Source organism: Takifugu flavidus, chromosome 16 (assembly GCF_003711565.1).
Source record: "Takifugu flavidus isolate HTHZ2018 chromosome 16, ASM371156v2, whole genome shotgun sequence".
Lineage (NCBI taxonomy): Eukaryota > Metazoa > Chordata > Actinopteri > Tetraodontiformes > Tetraodontidae > Takifugu > Takifugu flavidus.
The window spans coordinates 4,211,751-4,231,338 of record NC_079535.1 but is presented as its reverse complement, the minus strand read 5'-3'; the positions used below and the strand labels follow the sequence as shown (position 1 = coordinate 4,231,338).

At 48.2% G+C, this 19,588-nt stretch overlaps 1 protein-coding gene across 10 annotated transcripts; it reads left to right on the top strand.

Annotated features, from left to right (window-relative positions):
- Positions 1-4,238: 4,238 nt before the first annotated feature.
- palm1b (paralemmin 1b) lies at positions 4,239-18,884 on the top strand. 10 transcript variants are annotated; one of them, XR_008946627.1, is made up of 9 exons: positions 4,251-4,711; positions 12,558-12,600; positions 13,197-13,277; positions 16,092-16,207; positions 16,630-16,700; positions 16,914-17,293; positions 17,843-17,885; positions 18,347-18,391; positions 18,509-18,561. XR_008946627.1 is itself a non-coding variant. In XM_057011750.1 (8 exons), the coding sequence occupies exons 2-8, from the start codon at positions 12,559-12,561 to the stop codon at positions 18,644-18,646; spliced, it is 873 nt and encodes a 290-aa protein (XP_056867730.1). In that variant the 5' UTR covers positions 4,239-4,711; position 12,558; the 3' UTR covers positions 18,647-18,884. The 10 variants fall into 10 exon arrangements, 8 of the variants coding, with proteins under 8 accessions (XP_056867730.1, XP_056867728.1, XP_056867731.1 ...); XM_057011750.1 differs by lacking the exon at positions 17,843-17,885 and having other exon boundaries at positions 4,239-4,711; positions 18,509-18,884; XM_057011754.1 differs by having other exon boundaries at positions 18,347-18,561.
- The last annotated feature ends 704 nt before the right edge of the window (positions 18,885-19,588 follow it).

The window sequence follows — 19,588 nt, the reverse complement described above, 5'->3', positions numbered from 1 at the left end:
AGGCTGGGGGGGAGTTTATTTTAAAACGAGACCGAAGAAAAACACAACTCCCGCATGCAATTACGGACTATTGCATCGCTGTGGCTAATGTGCAGTTTATTTTAAGGATATACACCACCCGATAGCTTCCATGCCTTTTTCCAGTCCAGATGTGTGTTGCTGTATATTTAGTGATGATCCATGTTTATATAATTATCTCCCCAATAGTAAAAAGTAATAAATAAAGCAATTTTAATGCTACTGCTGCTAAAAGGAGCAACGCGTCGGTGTCTATTTAGTTTTTGACAACAAAAATCTCAATGCAATTTTAATAGGCCGATCAATGACTGAGGGGACTTCACGGAGTTACCAGGGTGGGGTAATTTATCCTGAGGGGCAGATGAGCATTTGCAATAAATATCATGACATCCATTTTAGTCAAACCACAAATGTCAGCCCGCCGGTGATGCAGAGGACTGTCAATTAGACTCACACTCTGGAGGTTGTGGATGGTTGCATTGAATGGTGGGGAACACAAAGAGGACACCAGGATGCTGTCAGCGGCGGCGCTCGGCTGGCGGCACGGCTGACAGTCGGCAGAAAAAGATGCTTCTAAAAATTCCTCAAAAGTTGGCTCGACAGAGATGCAAAGCTCTGGTGTGACAGCTTAAAGACACACTCCGCTAAGCAGACTTCTGGTCTGCTCTGCTTCTCCAATTATACTCGCTGCTTCTGCTCAGCGGCCTCCCTCAGAGACTTTAGGCTATAAAACAGGAAAAAACAGACTCCTCATTTTACCCCACATGCACATATAAAAACAGTTTTATAACCAAACATACACAACATGGGGGACTGGGTTCTTCTTTAGGGAATACACAGGTGGAACCTCATTAAATGGGTGGCAGCAGAGGGGACCTGTGTGTCGCTGGGCAGATGTGTGTGGCCTTACATGCATGAGTAAGACTTTCCAGCACATGACCTGAACAGCCACGGGCTCTGCGATGGGTAGTAACACACTGACACAGTTATCAGACCAGACTAATCGGGTTATGTTTATGTACGTCTGTGCAGCAGACATTTGGTCCACGCGCGTCTCCATGCAAATGCACAATCTCCTCTCGCTCTCCCAGCGGCTTCTTCCCTTCGTGCATGCCTAATGTTGGCGTGCTCGTCTTACCTTTTACTCACATTTGTCTTTTCTTTTTTCAAAGTCCCGCGTCTCTCCTCTGCCGGGAGAAGCTGTCAGGGATTTTGTTTGTTTTGGGTTTTTTTTTAAATGCAAACCTTTTGGCAACGAGATCATGCACACTCGCAACCGCCTGACCCAGTTTCAGCCCTCACATCAGCGCAGTTATGATGCTGAGGGGGTGCAACACACAAAAACACAAACGTTTTGGAAACCAGGCACGTGCCCCTGCGCGCGCACGCCTTCCCTGCTGAAATACCCTGCATGGAATTGATAAAAGACGGCCCAATTGTTAATCCAGTTTAAATCAGTTGCTGGGGGAGTGTCGAGTTAATGACAAAATTAGAGAGCTGCAGCGCTCTTCTGCTGTCCTCATGCGCGCGATCTGCTCTATTTCACATGGCAACGAGGCCGGAGACGAGTTTATCCACATGAGTAAATACGAGTGAATTATGCAGCGACAGGAAGGATCTACACTCACACAATAGAAGGATGGAGGGAAATGAAGAATAAAAGAGGGACGAGGCCAAAGAGGATATGAGAGACGGGACAGTTAAGGCCATAAAATGATTCCAAAGCAGCATGAGATCAGAGAAAGAGCTGAACAGAGAGATGAAAGAAGAAAAGCAAAGATTAAATTCGTCACAGATTACCACGTTATCACATCTGGTGTCAGTTTGAAACAGAAACCAGAGAAGAGCAATAAAAGACAGGAATAACATCAGAATTGCCCACTCAAATATAAACCACGAGAGTCTTCTGCTATTTATGGCTGTAAATTTACTAGTCTGCAAGGCGAAGAACGTCATTATAAGTGCATCACACTGCTGTATATTAAAAATGGAACTCTAATAAAATCCATACAAACCATTAATTCTGTAGAAAAAAAGACTTCCCGAGAACAGAAGACAGATATCGATTTCACTTTTCTTCATGGGCACCGATACACACCTGCAACGAGCAAACATTAAAAGGCTGATGGTTGAGGTTTAACTTGAAGGGTGAGGTTAGTATCGGGTTTAGGTTAGGGTTAGGGTTAGGGGAGGGTCAGGGTTAGGGGTTCACTTGTCATGGTGAGGGTTGGGATAAGCAGCTGGAGAATGGATGGTGTGTACACGCTAGAATCAGATCTAGGCATGATTCTGTTGCATGTACAGAAAAATGCTGCTCTTTGTGTACATTGCATCACTGACTCTGTGTGTGTGTGTGTTTTACATATAGAAAGTGCGTAGTGAGGACAATTGGCCATTAATATACAAGTTATTGCGTAAACGCGTTGCTGTTAGAGGCAGCAGAGCTGAGTGGTGTAACCTAATGAGTCTGTACACACGCGTTATCAGTGCCTGTTGCCCTAATCATCCCCAGTGGAAGCGCAGGCTGGAGAACACGGATGTTCGCGGAGCCGTTATTAAAAACGAGTCGGAGGCGGACCGAGCGCTCGTTATCCACCCCGCTCCTGTCGAGTCTGGCGGCCGCCGTGCGGAGAATCACAAAGAGTCAGAAATGAGACGGCAAGCATGGGAGATGGTGAGGGGTCGGCGGGTTTCTCCTCTGCTCTTCTGCAGCGAAACAGCTCGTGACAAAGCAACGAGTTCGGAGAGGCGGTGAAAAGGATGGAAGCACCCACACGCCCACAGACAGAAGACAAACACGCCGGTGTGCAGAGGAACCTATACCGGAACCAGACTGAGGAGCCCATGTGTTCCAGGCTGGAGGAGAATCCTTCTGCACCTTCTCCTCATACCCCCGACCCCAGGCCTCAACCTGCCTTCCTCCAATCCCGGAGCCCCCTCCTTCCATCCTGGAGCCCCCTCCTTCCATCCTGGAGCCTCTTCTCAACAGTCCTCTTCCCCTGCTGTGGGTTTTACACCCGCCTCTTCCAAATTCCACTTGGTTATTTTCATTTTGGGTGATTTCTCCCCCCTCCGTCCATGTTTATTCATGACTGTGGTTCTGAGCGGGAGATAAGGAGCGGAGCGCTGAGCTGGCTCCGGGGGCCGCAAGGGCTCCGAGTCAAAACACAGAATAAATCCGAACGTACATATGCAGATGCTGTCATAACCACAAATAAGTTTGTTTTTTTAATCATTATTATTCCCACGTCACAGCTAGAGGAGAGTTGGAGATAATAATGCTTTGGAGAACTTCTCTTTTTTTCTTCAGAGGTTTTGGTTATATTTAGTTTAAAAGTGAGCCGTTTGATGTTTAGTCACTGATATGCTTTTGCAGAGTTACGTAACCTGAGTGCTCTTTGCTTTTTCCACAGCAGGAGCTTTTTTGCGAGAGAATTTAGGGCTCTTTGATCACCCACAGATCCATAAACAGTCACCTTCGGAATGTTAGGACGGAGATGCGATTAGAACATAATCTTTTGTTTCTTATTCCACATCGAGGGTTTTCGTCTCTGATGATATTTAAGCTACACTATCAATTCCCGCCTAAAACAAAACAAGTAAAATTTATTCGTATCAGGATCATTTACAGGTTAAAATGATGTCATACACATACACAACTGTGATGTTCAAATTTAACAATGGATGTCTTGTTACAATGATTAGAAATAACATCATAAACTGAATCTGAATCTGTGTAGTCTCTTTACATTCTCGTGTTTTGAGTAGTTTATCTTATGTGCTGCCCTTGTACCGTGATCTTATTTACATTTGATTGCAGGTGAACCGGCAGAACACGCGAAATCTTTTGCACGTGTTCGCCACCTGCCGGTTATCGTGTGCTGGTGCAGCGCTTTTCGGTTGACTCCAAAGTAACGGATAATACTTTGTCAGAAAGTATAAATTGCTTGGCAAATTCACAATAGTTTTAAACGTCAAATATGATCCCAGTTGAACTGATTTATTTCATATTTCTTTCCCAAAGGCCTTTGACCCGGGGACAGGGGACAGCCTCGCCGAGGGGATGATTTACGTAAGACATCTTGAGGAGTCGTGAGGCCTTGCGTCGCTAGGTGGTGCTGAGGAGACCGTCCTTTCCTCCCATCTGGATTCAGTTCCACTTTTAGGTTCTGCAGCCTTGAAAGCTGCGAGTCTCGTTCCGTGGACGTCATCGGAGAAGGCTGGAGCGGCGCCAACAGAGCCCCCGTTTGGAGAGGAGGACCCACATCTCCGTCAACACGCGCGGCCTGGGCCCCCTTTATCTCTGACAGGGAAGGAGGCGTATCCCTCCACCCCAACACATACACACACCCCTTCACATACCACTCTCACTCCCCCCTCGCACTCACCCATACGCTAACTAGCCTACAACCTGCTTCAGACGACGCCCCGACGCCCATGAGCTCTCCGCCCGCACGGCCGCGCGTATTTTCCGCTCCAGAAGACACCGCCGGGCTCGCGTTAGAGACGCGTTGTGCGCTCCGCTCGCGCACGCCATCACCTCGGCAATATCATCAGAGGGCCCGGGCAGAAGAAGGAGCAGAGGGAGGAGGAGAAGGTGTTTGAGGAGCATTCCCAAACCTGACGCTCTAAAATAACCCCGGAGACACCCCGTTCGGGAGAGCTCTGCGACGCGAAGGGATCCAGTAACTGAGTGAGTAGATTTTTCGCCCGCCCGCGCGTGCGTGTGCGTGCGTGTGCACCGGCGTGTCCCCGAAGCTGACCTGCTTTCGGCGATTTGGCGAGCGGCACGTCGCGCAGCGGCGCAATATTTCAGCGATCGAGCCGAGCGGCATCTTTTTTCCCGGGAGATTAAGGCGAAACTAGGAATAATCCGGGCTTTAAATATCGGCATCGCTCCGCGCGGACGCGGTCGCCACCGGGAGGTTACAGCATCCTTCAGGAGGCGCGCATGCAAATGTTTAAGGGCGCTTGTTGAATCGCAGGATGTGGCTTCGCTGTTCTGTCAGGGTCAACATCCTTTATTAGAAGCCCAGATGGCCACTTTTGGACGGCTCGGCGCATCCAAACAGCTGGAGCGGTGGACGTGCTCGCGCTGGCGGGGATCTAAGCCATCGATCTGTTTCTGAGGAGAGGGATCCTTCGGTGATGCGTGAGAGGGAGATGCTGGAAGGCTGCAGGGAGGAGGAGGGGGGGGGGTCTGCTGTTGTGATGTGAGCTGGCTGCTCCAACATGGCGTGCGTGAGCCCAAATCCCAGGGCCATTACATAGTCCTGCTGGAATCCGGGCCTGAGACACCGGACCAGGATTTGGTTGTAGGGTCCAGAGGATGAGTTTGTGCATCACTATCAGCCTATCGGGGTTTAAATTCAGCTCTGGGCGCCGCTGGTGATAAAAGTCAGACTCCTGAGCCTCATCACGTAGGCTGCTGTGTCTATTCCTGTCCCAGAATGCACCGGCATTCAGACGGGACTGTTTCTTTAATCGTTGTTCTGTGTGGTTGTTTGATCACAGCGGGCGAAGCAGAACCAGACACGGATATGTTTGTGTTTGGTCTCGGCTCTATTGTTGTTCTGCCGGCTTTCTCAGAGGCAACACACCCGCCGGAGTCCTGGGAGTCCTGGGAGTTCAGACGGGACACCTGTTTGAGTCCTGGAGCACAGAGAGACACGCGACGGCCTTCGATGCCGTCGCGTTCCTTACATGGATACTCGTTATCACCTCCTCTTTCCTCAAGTAAAGGTCGTTTAAAAACTAGAGGCCCTGAAACGCCACATTTTAGAGTACTTAAGGAGCGAAAGAGCACATATTCTGATACAAGTTTTTGTTCACACCCGTTTGTTTTTGTTTAATGTATCCATGACAACTTCATAAAAACCTTTTATAAATGTCACATTTACGTGAGAAACTGTTTTCATTAGTCTGCACATTTCAGCTGTGCTGATAAAAGTTCGCTAGAAACTCTGCTTTGGTTCTGAAAGGAGGACCAAAGCTCTATTTGTTCTAATCTCACATGTTCTAGACCCAGATCCTAAAAAAATATCTTGTCTTGGTGAGGTTTGATGCATTTCTGGGCCTCAACTTTTAGTACAAAAATATTTTTAGCATTTGTTTAGCCCAGCTATAGCTAACGATTCTTTTGCATCTTTTTCCAAGGTTTTATTGGTGTTTTTATTCCCTCTTTGTTATTTAGACACATGTGACTTGAACTTTTTTTCCTTTCAGGGGTCACCCTCCAACTTCCAGCTAAATTTTGCAATTGCTACACTGTAAAAAGTGTTTCTGACTCTCACTCTCTTTAACGCTAGACGTTCTGCTCTTCACATTACTTCTACCACTTTCCTCACATTATCCCCTGCTTGTGTGCCTTATTTACCATAAATGTTGTGTCTTACATTTTTTCTTGGCTCCTCCTTGGCTAGCTGTTGCTTAGAACTTTAGAATGACAACTTTTCTACTTCCTGTCTTTGGCCACGCCCATCCTACATTTCTAACCAATCACAGAACAGTTCTCAAACACCAGGAGTGGGAAAAGTTCTACCTGGAAGAAGTGTGGAGAACAAAGCTCTCAAACCAGGGCTGCCCGTACAAAATGGCGTCATTTGGACGCGAGAACCGTTTTCTCTGGCGCAGCAGACGAGTCGCCAATAACTCCGTAGACTACCACAAAACAAGGGCCTGCACTTCCCGATTGACAACCCTTCCCACAGTTTGGTGGTCTATCCTGTCATTTTGTTGTCCGAGCACGCTAAGCCCTTTTTAGGCCTCTGCCCGGCAGCGTGTTAGCTGACGTTTCGTCTCCGGCCGGCTGCTCTGTGTTGTATCAGCAACTGGTGCTGACAGCGCTTGTCCTGTCCGGCCAATCAGGGCGCGACATTATGGATCTGGACAACCGTCGTTGTGTTGCTCTCTGTGAGTGTTTTCTTTGTCATTGCACATTGGGGGGAAAAAAAGATGAACGATGGTGGTTGTGTTGCGGCCTGATGCCGGGTTTGGTACCAGACAGATCAGTTTTCACTAATTCAGAGAGGAAATGGGCTGAAAGGAAGTGCATTAATCCTAATCCTGGGCTGTTATTGAAAGATTAGGTAAATTAGGTTTAAGTGACGCTCTACTGTGCATTAAATACGGGCAAAGTTTTATAGATGAAAGAAATACTCAAAGAAATCCACTTTCAAAGGGAAGCTTCATTAAAAGTTCATTGACAGAAAGTTTTTATACACATACATCTATTGGCACAATTTGGAAGGCTGCTGGGTTTCAAACCCCCCACACACATCGGAAAAATTTGTAGAAAGTTCCTAAAAATGTTTGGCAGCACTTCATCCTTCTGGGTGTGTTTGCGCTACAGGAACTTGGGAACAATTGCACAGCTAAACATCTTATTTTGCAGCTAATTCAACGCGGTGCCAAACAAAGAGACAAACGGCAAAGTTTCATTCTGTGTTTCCCTGTTGTTGCTGCCGTTGCTGTTGGGTCAGCAAGCAGACATCAGTAACAAAAAGAAAAACAGGCCTAATGGAACCAGCTCCCTGGGTGGCTGGTTCCTCCTGTTTCACCATCCCACAGCATTTCTAATTTTGTTCATTGTTAGCAACTGAATGCTGAGTAAAAACAGTCTTTAAAGGTTGGAAAATATCATATTAAATCCAAGTAAACAGGCCAAAGAAGAATTCAAAGTTGGCATCTTTTTGGGAGGGTCAAACAAACCGGGAGTGTGTTTGCTGTTTCATGACGAGGCAACATCTCTCTGACAGGATTAGCTCGTTCATTAGCATGAGGCCAGATCCTGCGGTGAGCTGTAGCTCCGGGGCAGCGGGTTTTCTTAATTCCTCTAATTGACACTGGTGTCACTGGGATACTTTTGTATCCGCTGAGAGTGGTGTTTGTTTAAAACTGAGTGGTGGGATAAAAAGAGGAAATAGAAGCAAACACACTCGGATACTTGATAGTGCAGTGCGATCCACCTTGCCCTTTCGTGCCCCACTTTTTATAAATCTCCTCCTCTGTTTTTTCCTTTTGGATAGGCACATTCACTTTCCTCTGTTTTCCCCGGAACAACTCTCACAACTGCTCCCTCAGTGCTGCTTCGTCATGTCTGATGAGGCCCGTTAGAGGATTTGTGTGTTTTCCCCCCTCCCTGCTCTCTTCCCAGCTGATAAACTGTCATTTTCCTCCTCCGAGTGGTTTGAACCTCAGAGGGAATTGTGTTGAATGGCATATTCTGCAACTCGAGCGCGCACCCCAACACTCATATGACCATCACCAGAGCTGCTACAGCGATGTTATCAAAAGCACTATTGATAAGCAGCCATCATCCACCCTTGTGTCCCGGAGATAAGCAGAACCCAGCAGGATGAATCCAGGTCCTGTCCCGCTGAAAAGCAACCATATTTGTTTTTCAACAATGCTGCAAAATGTTGCAAAAAAACCATCTTAAGAGCCACAAATGGGGATTGGGACTTGGCCATAGGGGACAGTAACTTTAGCCTAATGGTTCTTGCTGAGAGGCTGCAGCCACCCAGTCCTGTTATGTCCGGATACAGAGTTTACTGAGAGCTTGCCGGAACACAGGAGACTGCAGCCTCTATAGAAATTGACCAACTGTAAACATAAAACACGGCTGTCAGCAGCTCATGTTAATGCTAATGCAAAACGGAGGGGAAAAGATGGACTTCCTGAAAGCGTTTGGGTGCAACACGTTTCAGCCCTGTCAGGGGAAGGATTCCTGGAGCACAAGCTGCCTGATGTGTCCAGTCACACCGAGGCATATGAGAATGGAGAACACAAAGGAAACGTTGTCTTCTGTCCTTTTTTTTTATTTAAGCAGTTACAGGGAGAATGGCTTCTTTAAAAACAGCATTCCGAACCCTTTGGCCAAACTGGGAATATAGTTTTGTTGTGTGGATGTATCAGTTGAAGGGTAGCTTCTTTACTGACTGTAATGACCCCGGTATTCTTCTGCATACTAGCGTACTTTAGCATGCTCCAAAGCTACCACAGACGCGATGTTGAGATTAACTGCTGAGTGCTGCATCAGTGGTGAAACACACAAAATTGTTCCTGATGGACATCATTGACTTCTTGTTGCTTTCTGTGGTTCAATATGATGCCGTAGACAAGTGAATCAATAGCCACGCCGGGTAACTGCCGGTGACCTTGTACATCCATAGAGTAAATGTGCTCCTGGTTTAAAACGCACCGCTTTAAAATCAGAGCGGATTGATTTAAAGGGAGCCAAGACTTTTCCCTGGCGTCAGAAGATGCTGCAAGTTTTTCTTAGTTTTTCTCCTTCGTGAACTGTTCTGCGCTCCGAGCGGCGGCTGTAATGAAAGGGCGGGGGTCGGCGTCGTGCCACAGGAGCCCCGGTCTCAGCAGGGATGTGAAAGTAACGAGCAAAAGGCCGGAACGCCAGACATTTACAGCATCAGATGCCGTCGTCCTGGAAGTAATAGAGGTGGTGAGGCGAAGACCTTCGAGGTAGAGGTGAGTCGGCGGCGTGGAGGGAGATGAGATGCAGAGCGGGGCAGCAGAGGAGTCTGAAGTCCGGACCCCGCCTCTTTCAAAATCCCCCATCTAGGGAGCAGACAGATTTAAGGGTCCTCGTCTGAAAGTTAAGCCTTTTTTTAAGTACCTTCCACTGATCTGCGGTAATTTACAGTCTTCTGCACTCAAAGGAGGGTTATTAATGGGGGGGGGGGGGGGTGTTGGCCCTGGTTTGCCCTTCTGAACCTGAATAGTAACATCTGACCTCAGCACACTTCCTGTCATTTTTATTAGTGGCAAACTCTGTTTGGCGCGGTTTGTGCCGCTCCTCTGAGGGAGTCGAGAGATCGCGGCGTGCACGCCGGTCCCAGACGGGCGCGTTTGTGCGGCCCGGAGGAGCATTGTTGTCCTCGCGCTCACCCGGCCTACAGGAAGGAAGCGAGTTAAGAGTGTGTGTGAGGGGGTGAGCAGAGAAGCACCGACGCTGAGTGTGAGAGGACTGGAGATTAGCTTCCTCCCTCAGCTCTGGTTCTGGGTCATTAAAGCCCAGAGACTCGTTTTTATAGTCTCTCTGAAGAGGAAACGCTTTTGTGCCAACTGGAGGTGTCGAAATTTCATTCAAGAGCAGCCAAATTTCTGAGAGCGGGGAGGTGTGAGTAATCTTCGTTTAACGCCGCTCGATCCATCTACTCATTGATCAAGAGGAAGCCTCTTTCCCAGCGCTGAACTGGGAGCCCTTTTAAAAACAAATGGGTCTTAGTAATATTTCGCTGGAGCAGCTGGTGTCTGTGGTGTTTGGAAGCAGGGGCGGCGTATTTAGCCGCACTATTTTCAGCCTCTAGTGGTGGTGATGGCGTTTAATCCCGACTGAGGCGTTTGCATTAGCATACACGGTGTATCGTCACCTCCGGTGCCACGTTTGTCCCAGCCAGAGCTGCGAGGGTTCGCTATCCGATGATGATGCCATCATCTGGGCACGCCAGGCGCGTACTGCCTGACCTTTTCACTCCCAGACAGTGTAGCGTAAATTATTCACAGGAGGTTTCTCCGACTTTTCACAACACATTAGTTCGAATGGCTGCGGCGAAAGCTGGTCTGATGACATGGAGCCAATAGAACGCCGGCTCTCCCTCACGCACGAGTTGGGGTCCAAACGTGTTAATGTTCTCTTCAGCGTTCCCTTCAGGTGATCCGTGGGCTTCTGCTTCAACTGGTGCCAAAATAGTGTGACATTCGGACTATGTGAGGCATCCACTCATCTACAGCACAAATATATACAGATATAGCAGCTCTACACGCCGTAAAGGGTGTTAAGTTGCAGCTGGACGACCATGAGCACGCTGTATTTAACCAGCGCTCTGGGCAGACCGATAATGCCTTCCTGGTTTCCAGTCTGCGGCAGGAACCCAGCAGGGAATCGGGCCAGCCATTAGTCTGTTCTCTCGAGTCCTCCTGCCATGTACCTGCCTCGAAGTATTGACTAAAGAGCCGCTGGTGTTGTACGCGTGTGCGTCTCCCAGCTGAGAGTTCCTCCCCCTGCAGCCTGAGAGATATTAGACTTATCTGTCTCAGTATGTTTCTGCTGGACCTGCCTGTGAGCGGCTTCCTGCCTCCTTCCATCTCGGCCGTAAATGTAATTATTCCCCTGCCGGCGCTGCAGAGACGTCGGTCCACCCCTTTCTCCGTCTTTGGACAGTTTTAACCAATACGTTGGGGCAGATGTAGGGTAGTTCTGCTAACCTGTGACCCCTTAAGTTGTCTGGGGCCTTGGTGCTCAAAGGGGCAAGTGGCTTTTACCATTAAAAACCAGTTGGTCCAGTAATGGAACTCATATGCAAAAACAAACTGATAGAATCAGGTTAGCGAATTAGCTTTAAAATAACCGATGTTATCAATCAACCTGCCAAATTTATATTTGTACTCTATAAATCTAGATGATATTCATGGCTTGTTTCATAATCTGGTAATCTATTAGAACTTTGTGTTCCATTTTTTTCTGCTTTTAGTCTCAAAATATAAAAAACAGAAACTTAAATTAGCTTTATTCTGCACATCCAGCATCAGTAATCCATTCTTCTGATTTGGCTCCAACCTGAGGGGAAAGTAGCTTGACATTATTGATAAACACATTCTTTCTGCATCCAGAACCCGTGTTTAAAGCTAAAAACATGGTGAAGGCAGTTCTTGTGGGTTGATCAGCTGATTGTGGTCTTCCTCCATGTGATGGCGATGTCCTGTTATCCTGCCCTGAGGGCTCAGCGATTTCACACTTCTGTACAGTTCTAACAACCCCACCGTTCTCTGCTGCTCCGAGATCTTTTCAGACCACGTGCCTTTATGGGGGTGAAAATAAGTGTTGCAATCCAGGCAACGCTCCCAGCGAGGGAGGGGACGCATTCACATAACAGGGAGATTCAGTCACAATCCCAGTTTTATATGAACTCACTTTTGATATTAAACAATAATTGAACTGACAGATGAAATAATTTGAAAAGGAGGATGCCCTGTGTGTGTGTGTGTGTGTGTGTGTGTGTGTGTGTGTGTGTGTGTGTGTGGTGTGTGTGTGTGTGTGTGTGTGTGTGTTTATGCTTGATCTACGGTGTTATTTTGATGTTGAATCGGGGTAGCGGCATGTATCAGGGTGCCAGGTTGCTCCGTCAAGGGTCAGCGACATTGTTGCGGTGGGGGGAAGCCTCCAGTCCTCCTCCTGTCCTTCTTCCCCTCCTGGAATCTATTAGAGCAGGAATCTCCAACAGAGCCGCCTGCACATTAGCATGTGCTCGCAGCGCTACGTCACACTGACGGGAACGAGACGGTGTTCTCAGGGCAGCTAGGCAGATGTGTCGTCGGTCAGGCAGAACGTTGTTGTAAGGTAAACAGCGTTCGCACGGAGTGTGTGTGTGTGTGTGTGTGTGTGTGTGTGTGTGTGTGTGTGTGTGTGTGTGTGTGTGTGTGTGTGGGCGGGTTTGGTGGGACTTGTTGCTGTTAGCGGTCACAAGGTGGGTCCCCTGACATTGTCCCTCCCTCAATATATCTGTTTTTCTTTCCATCAGGATGGCTGAGGTGTCACAAGAGGAGAGACTCCAGGCCATCGCTGTACGTATACACACACACACACACACACACACACACACACAGAGTGCACATCAGGGCACACTGAGGCTCGCAGAAACAACATGCTTCTCAGCATCTGACTCCTCATCTTATTGACTTAACCTTTTAGCTGCCATCTCCTTTGGCCATTAGAGGACATTTATTGCTAATTCAGCAAGCGTGTCTCGCCGCGTTTCTCCTCCTGCCCTGATGGAAGAATTCCAGTCAGGATCGCAGCGGCAAAAATGCTTCCACAGAGAGAGAACGCCTGCCTGCCTCTCCATGCGCTTGGGCGGAAAGGCTAAGTCTTAAAGCAGGAAATTCCAGAGTGAAGAATAATCCCAATCTAGAAAAGCCAAACATCTTGAATAGCAAGGTGTCATCTGCATATCTGCTGCTTCAGTTATATCTAAAAACACCACCATATTAAGTGGCCATGTCCAGGTTGTTGTTTTGCCATCTGCTGTGTACCTGCTGTGCATCCTCACGGAGAAATCCACGTGTGTGTGTGTGTGTGTGTGTGTGTGTGTGTGTGTGTGTGTGTGTGTGTGTGTGTGTGTGGTGTGTGTGTGTGTGTGTGTGTGTGTGTCCTGTAACAGGAGAAGAGGAAGAAACAGACAGAGATTGAAAACAAGAGGAGGCAGCTGGACGATGACCGACGGCAACTCCAGCATCTCAAGGTACAGCATCTTTAATTCGCCCTGCACGCCTTCATGCTCTTGTGCGACTGACTTATTTCATCTGTGAAAATCTCAAAATCAGAAAAAACGGTTCAAGATGGAGGAAACAAAGGTTGCGGCTCGATTAGATCAGTTGTTTGCATTGTTCCTCGAGGACCTGGATTCATTTCTTGTACTCGAGAAGACTTATTTGGATTCAAGTTTGGCCTTTCCAGGCTCCCGTAGAAACATGGTGGAGCAACGTCCTGACCCGTGGGGGACCCGTGTCAATGGCTGTTAAATTCACTTTATCTCTGAGTTTTATCCCATTTCTGATTATATAATATGATCACACTGTGTAAGCAAACAGTTAATATTCTATTCTAACCCCGCCCAACTATAAATCCTCCGTGCAGCTCATCCTTTGCTCCAAATCTCTAATTCCTGTTTGGTTTAGTCACAAATAAAAACCATCATCTCGTTTGTCATTTTGCTGGCGCGTTAAACCCAAAAATGTCGCAGTTTTTGAAACGCACCGCAGCAGCCGGACGCACTTCCACATTTCCACATTTCCACATGCTCCTCTCTGCGCCAGAGCCCTGTTTTCACAAGTTTGGGTTGTAGATGTTTAAACAACTTAACTCAGCAATTCCTTTCAAAGCCGACAGTCCCACACAGTCAGATACTGCCCAACTGCTCCCGTCACGGAATGTTCAGCAGATAACGCCAGCGCCTCCTCCGCCAGCCGCTCGCACGCGCCTGCACGCAGACACACACTCATTATATCAGGGCCCGTGCCTTTGCCGGCGTGTGTCAGCACTATCAAAGCTATTCGCCGTGTGTGTCAGCACTATCAAAGCGGCACAGGCCACGGCGCACGGACGTGCACGCGTCCCGTGCCCATGTGACCTGCGCCGCTGCCCCCATGTGCTCCCATTTTTTTTTTCTATTTTTAGGGCGAATCTTTGTGCGTGTCTGTACGTTTGTGTCTGCGGTTCTTTGTGCGGGTCGCCGCATGAAAGACCAGCGAGGCCTCAGACAATGAGGTGGGCTTCGGCAGAGGAAACACATTTGTGTCCCACTCCCACCAACAGGAAACCGCTCTCACACCCACCGCGCCCCGCTTTCGCCTCACAGGCACGCAGAAAAAGACACGGCGAAGGGAAGTGCAATCACGCCACACAGAGGCACCGGAGGGCTCTCTGGAAAAGCACGTATGTTGGTTTTTCCAGAGGCTGCATTTGCATGGAAAAGCCAATGAATGTCGCCATTAACTGGGTTTTGTTGCGGCACCCTGCTGTGACGCCCCACTGATGCGGGGCCACGTGCTCCAGGATGGCTGCAGCAGAGTAATGCAAGGGTGCTGATGCTGTGTGGGGATGGAAAGATCATTTTAAACGCTGTTACAGGCCAGTGATGCTTCGGCCTCGTCCTCTGTTTCGAGGCCACATGTGCAGCACATGCTAACACGCTACATTACTGGCTTCAGTCATAAGTAGATGTGTCTCCTGTCTATAGGATCCATATGGTCCCTATGAAGTTTCTATATAGTAGTTTCTATATAAACTACTGTGGCTCCTGTTAGAATGTCTTTATACAAATGGAAACACTAAAGCAACAGGTTGCGTGTTGTTTTTATCTAATAATTTGGACCTTGAGCAACAGACTTGCTCTCTTAATGACTCATAACTGATGTGCTACAAGTTAAATTGTGCCCACGTCCTCCAAAAGGTTTGCTCTTTGGGTTCTAAATGAGCGTAAATATGAAATCAAGCTCTTTAAACAACCAGCTGTGAATGTGCGTGCGTGTGTTTGTAAACGTGCGCGCGTGTGTGTTTGCATCCTGATTCCGCTCTTTGTCTGCTACGTTAGCAGCTTTTACTCCGAAGAACAATGGAGAGAGATGTAACTTCAGCAAGAAAGCTTTTTGACCGTCTGTGTATGTGTGTGTGCGCATGTGTGTGTGCGTGTGCATATGCATGAGTGAGTACATTAAGTGATGTCAGGCTTTTGGATAGCAGGGTGTGGTTAGAGAGCAAAAAGTGAGAGAGACAGAGAGAGGGGGGAATGGGGGGAGATTCAGGGCCCAGGAGACTGTGCAGAGCCAGAGTACGAGGAGTGTTGGGTTACAGCGTTTGTGTGTGCGTGCATGTGCGCGCGCGCGTGTGTCTTAATTCTTCAATGGGAAAGCAAAGTGTTGAAACTGAAAGGCAGCACACAGACAAACAGTAGAGACGTTGGAACCCTGCTGATGTCTGAGCCCTTTAACACGACGCGGCGCAACGTTCCCGATAGAGAGATGCGTGGAGGGGAAAGGAAGGGGCGGCGGTCCGGTATGAGAGAAGAAAAGGGGAAGAGGGTCTGCAGAAGTTCTGCTTGCATCACCGGTCAGGAATTTGCATGAAGCGCAGGTCCAGATTTCCAGGCCAGCCTGTGAAAACAAGAGCTTTTCTGACACTTTCCCTCCGGGGTGGCCGAGCGGCGTTGTCTTCCACCGTGCCACATAACAGCTGCGAGCAAGACGCCGTTATATTTACCTCGAAGCACGCCAAGTATTTGCTTTGATATTAGCTTATCTGCAGGAGGGAATGTGTGCTGGGGTCCAGATAAGAGGGGGGACATGGAGGAAATAAACACAGAAAGACAGAACTAAAACAGGAAAATGTGGTAGTAGCTGTTCTCCTGTTTGTTCCGGCTGGTTGGCACAAGGATCAGTTCATTCAAGCTCCAGTGTGTGGAGCGCTGCTGATGGCTGAGAGAGCCGTTACATGAGTTCCTGCTAATCAAAAGTCCACTTCCTGTTCAGACGCTCACGCCAGTGTTTGTCTCCTGCAGTCAAAGGCGCTGAGAGAGCGCTGGTTGTTGGACGGCGCTCCGGCGGAGGAGGAGACTCAGCAGCGTCTGCACGAGGATGAAGTCAAGACCAAACTGCTGGAGCAGGTGATCCTCAGGTCAGCATCTGAAATAAGCACGGGCGTTAAACCTGTGACCAACCTGCGAGCCGCCTAGATGAGGTTAGCAATGGCGGCGACGCATCCAGGCTGACGTAATCCGCTCTGACTGTCCAGACGGATGACTCAGAAACTGTAAATAATTAATATCATGTGTAGGATTCCTGGTTTTAGATGTGAGGGGTCAGTGTTTTATCAGGATTTATCAGGATTATCAGGATGCGGCTCACCTCACCATGGTTTTCACGTGGATTTTCAAGGTTTTCAAGCTTTATTTGTCAGACTTAAGACGATCGGAAGAAACTTTCCTTTCTATCAGAATACGGATCTTTTGTTCTGATGCTCTTGTGAAGACTCGGAGGGTTTCGCTGCACATGGAGCATCTCTAAATTTTGTTTCTCATCTGTTGGCTTCTGAACCAGGCTGGAGCAGGAGATTGAAGAGCTGGAAACAGGCGTGCCGACCAATAAGGGTGTGGCCAAAGAAAATGGAGGTAAGCGCCCGGGCAACAACGAAACCATGGCAACACACCCTGGCGACCCTTTGCAGCCAGAACGCAAGCTAACAATAGCCTCTTGGTTTGTTATATTAAATCATCCCCTTCCTCCGGAGGTTATTAAAATAACATTATCTTTCTCTCTCCGACTCTGGCTGTCGGTCTTTTTTTTGCACTCATGTCTCAATGATCCTCTGGCGCCTCCTACAGGTGAGAACGGAGTAGTGCAGAACTCCTGTCAGACCCCCAAGAGAGAAGTGACGGGCATCGAAGCCAAGCTGCTGGGGCCCAGTCCCGACCAGGCCAGCGCCGACAACCCGGTCACGCTGGTGTTCATGGGATACAAGACGGTGGAGGAGGAGCAGGAGACCCGCACGGCGCTGGGGATGGAAGGGGTTGACGGCAACGTGAAGGCCGAGTTCGTGGTGATCGAGGACGGGGAGGGAAAGGACGGGGGCGAGGCGGCCACGGCGGGTCAGGCCCCCCCCAACGGGAGCATGGCGGAGAAGGAGAAAGCCAGCGGGGGCGGCGAGGAGGGGAGAAGGAGAAGGAGAAGAAACAGACCTGCAAATGCTGCACGGTCATGTGAGGTGCGTGTGCGTGGGCACGTGTCAGGACTGGGGAGGGAGGAAACACACAAAACCCAAGTACAGTTTCAATGGGAGCCGCTCCGAGCTCCAGCTACAAGAACCACAGACTCATTAGTACACTCTGCTCTGTAAACTCTCTGATATGTATTTGACCTTTGATTTCTATCAATATTTTTCTATTTTTCCGTCTTGGCATTTATATCGTATTCAGTATGTATATCTTTATTATGGGACTGTGTACTGTAAGTTCATTGTTATTATTGGTGGATATATATATATTAAAAAAAAAGATATTGTAATAGCTCTCTGGATTGTACTGCTACCCAGTGGGAGAAACCTGGAAATTAATTTCAAGTCAAATCAGCCAATTCGGATGGATCCATAAATCGATCCATCCGTCTGTGCGGGCCAACTATTTATCAGCCAAGTTCATATCGCAATATGGTCACAGATATTATTTTGAATAGTATTTTAATATTAATATATTGATATGAAATTATGTTTTATACAATGTATTTATTGTTTTCGGTTTCTCTGACTCATTTCCAGAAGTTGGCCGCATGGCAAAGCTGGTGAGGGCGTGCGCTCTCAGGTGTGTGCTCGCACCCAGGTAACCTGAGGTGTGTTTAGTGTTGGGGGGGGGGGTGCAGAGCGCAGCCGAGAGCTCCTAGGTGTGTTAGTTCCACTCGCCTCGCCATGGGTAGTTAAGGTAGCGCTGCATGAAGCCTTGCAACTGTTCTGTCTGCTCGTCACTCGTCCACTCGTTGTCACGTTCACATGAATGTAGAACCAGGGGTTAAATTGGTGGGGGGGGCTTGTTTTTTGTCTCTTTATGAACCAAATAAACTGATGATATTGTAATTCCGCTGTGTGTTAGTTGGCTGCTGGCGTGTCTTCTGCTCTCTCCCAGTTTAACCCCTGACTTCCCTCCAAAATGCCATCACACAAGTCCAGTTTTCCCAGTAAAGACCCCTCGCCGCCACTGGCAGCAGCCTGCTCGTGCGACTCCAGCCCCCTGAAGTTGGTGCTAAATAATCTCATCTCCTCCTGCAGAGACCAGCAAAGATCCCTCCCAGGGGCCCAGAGGGAGGCGAGCTGGTGAAACAAACACTCTCCACACCTTTCAGCATGTTTCCTTGCGGTGGTTTGTTGTGTTTAGCTTACTTCCGAGGACACGCTGACTACACTTGTGTATTGTTGGTGCCTTTTTGTCAGGTTGGACTCGTCCGCCAATTTCCCCGACCCGCTGGAAACACTGCCTTCTCTTACAGTCAATCAGACCAACCGGTTCAACCAGTACTGCTCTCACAGCAGATGATGCAGACTGAAAAGTCGAACGAATCCCCGGACTGAAGCATTTCTGCAGGAGACTGTGTGCAGCATATATAAATACACATGTATAGGACGTGTTTAGAATTATCAACATGCATCAACTTCCGTGCAAATTGGTGGAGCCGAGGTTTTGTCTGAGGGCGGATGTCCCCGACAGCAACAGAAAACGGCAACCTTGTGTTCGGATGATGCTTGTTCATCCATTCTGTGCTTGTCTGAATGTCTGGTGTCCAATAAAACTGCTCTTTGTTTACACACACCTGGAAGGATGTCGTGTGCATTCTTCCGCACCTTTATGGCAAGATGATTCGCAGCCTCGGAGGCAGATCGATTGTGTTTGTATTAATTTTCAGACACTGTGGGTAATAATTAAAAGATTCTCAAATATCTCGCGCAAGTCTTACGCGATAGCCAGCATTTGCTCAGACGCGCCACTAGGCGGCGCCTGTGGACTACTTCAGAGGTAGGTTTCGACGTTTAATTAGTGCATTCCGTGTGTTGTAGGGTGGAGGGGGGTTGTTCAGGGTGAAAACAAAGAGGGGAATGTAAACAGGGTACTCACCCAGTAGGGGTCAGAGATCCAAAGGCTAAACTATAATTCTGCAGCAGCACTTCTGTCTCTGTAATGAATAAATAGCTGTTTTGCACACTAGGTTCAATGTTCAGTTATGTTGAACCGGAATATTTTAGGAAATATATATTCAGGGAATGTTTGAGGAATTAAATTTAACAGGCAAAAGTGTTCTGGGAGTGATGCAGAATATATGGTATGTTTCTAGGTCACCCCAGTGACAATTTTCCACGCCCACGGGACAGAACCTCAGGACTAGACCAAAGAAGCGCGTTAAAGTGGGAATGCTGATTTAGTGGTTCAAATTTTAAACAAACCGGAAAATAAATATGGGATATGTGGTTCCAACATAATATACGACGTGTGGCAGTGACTTGTGATAAGTCACTTCA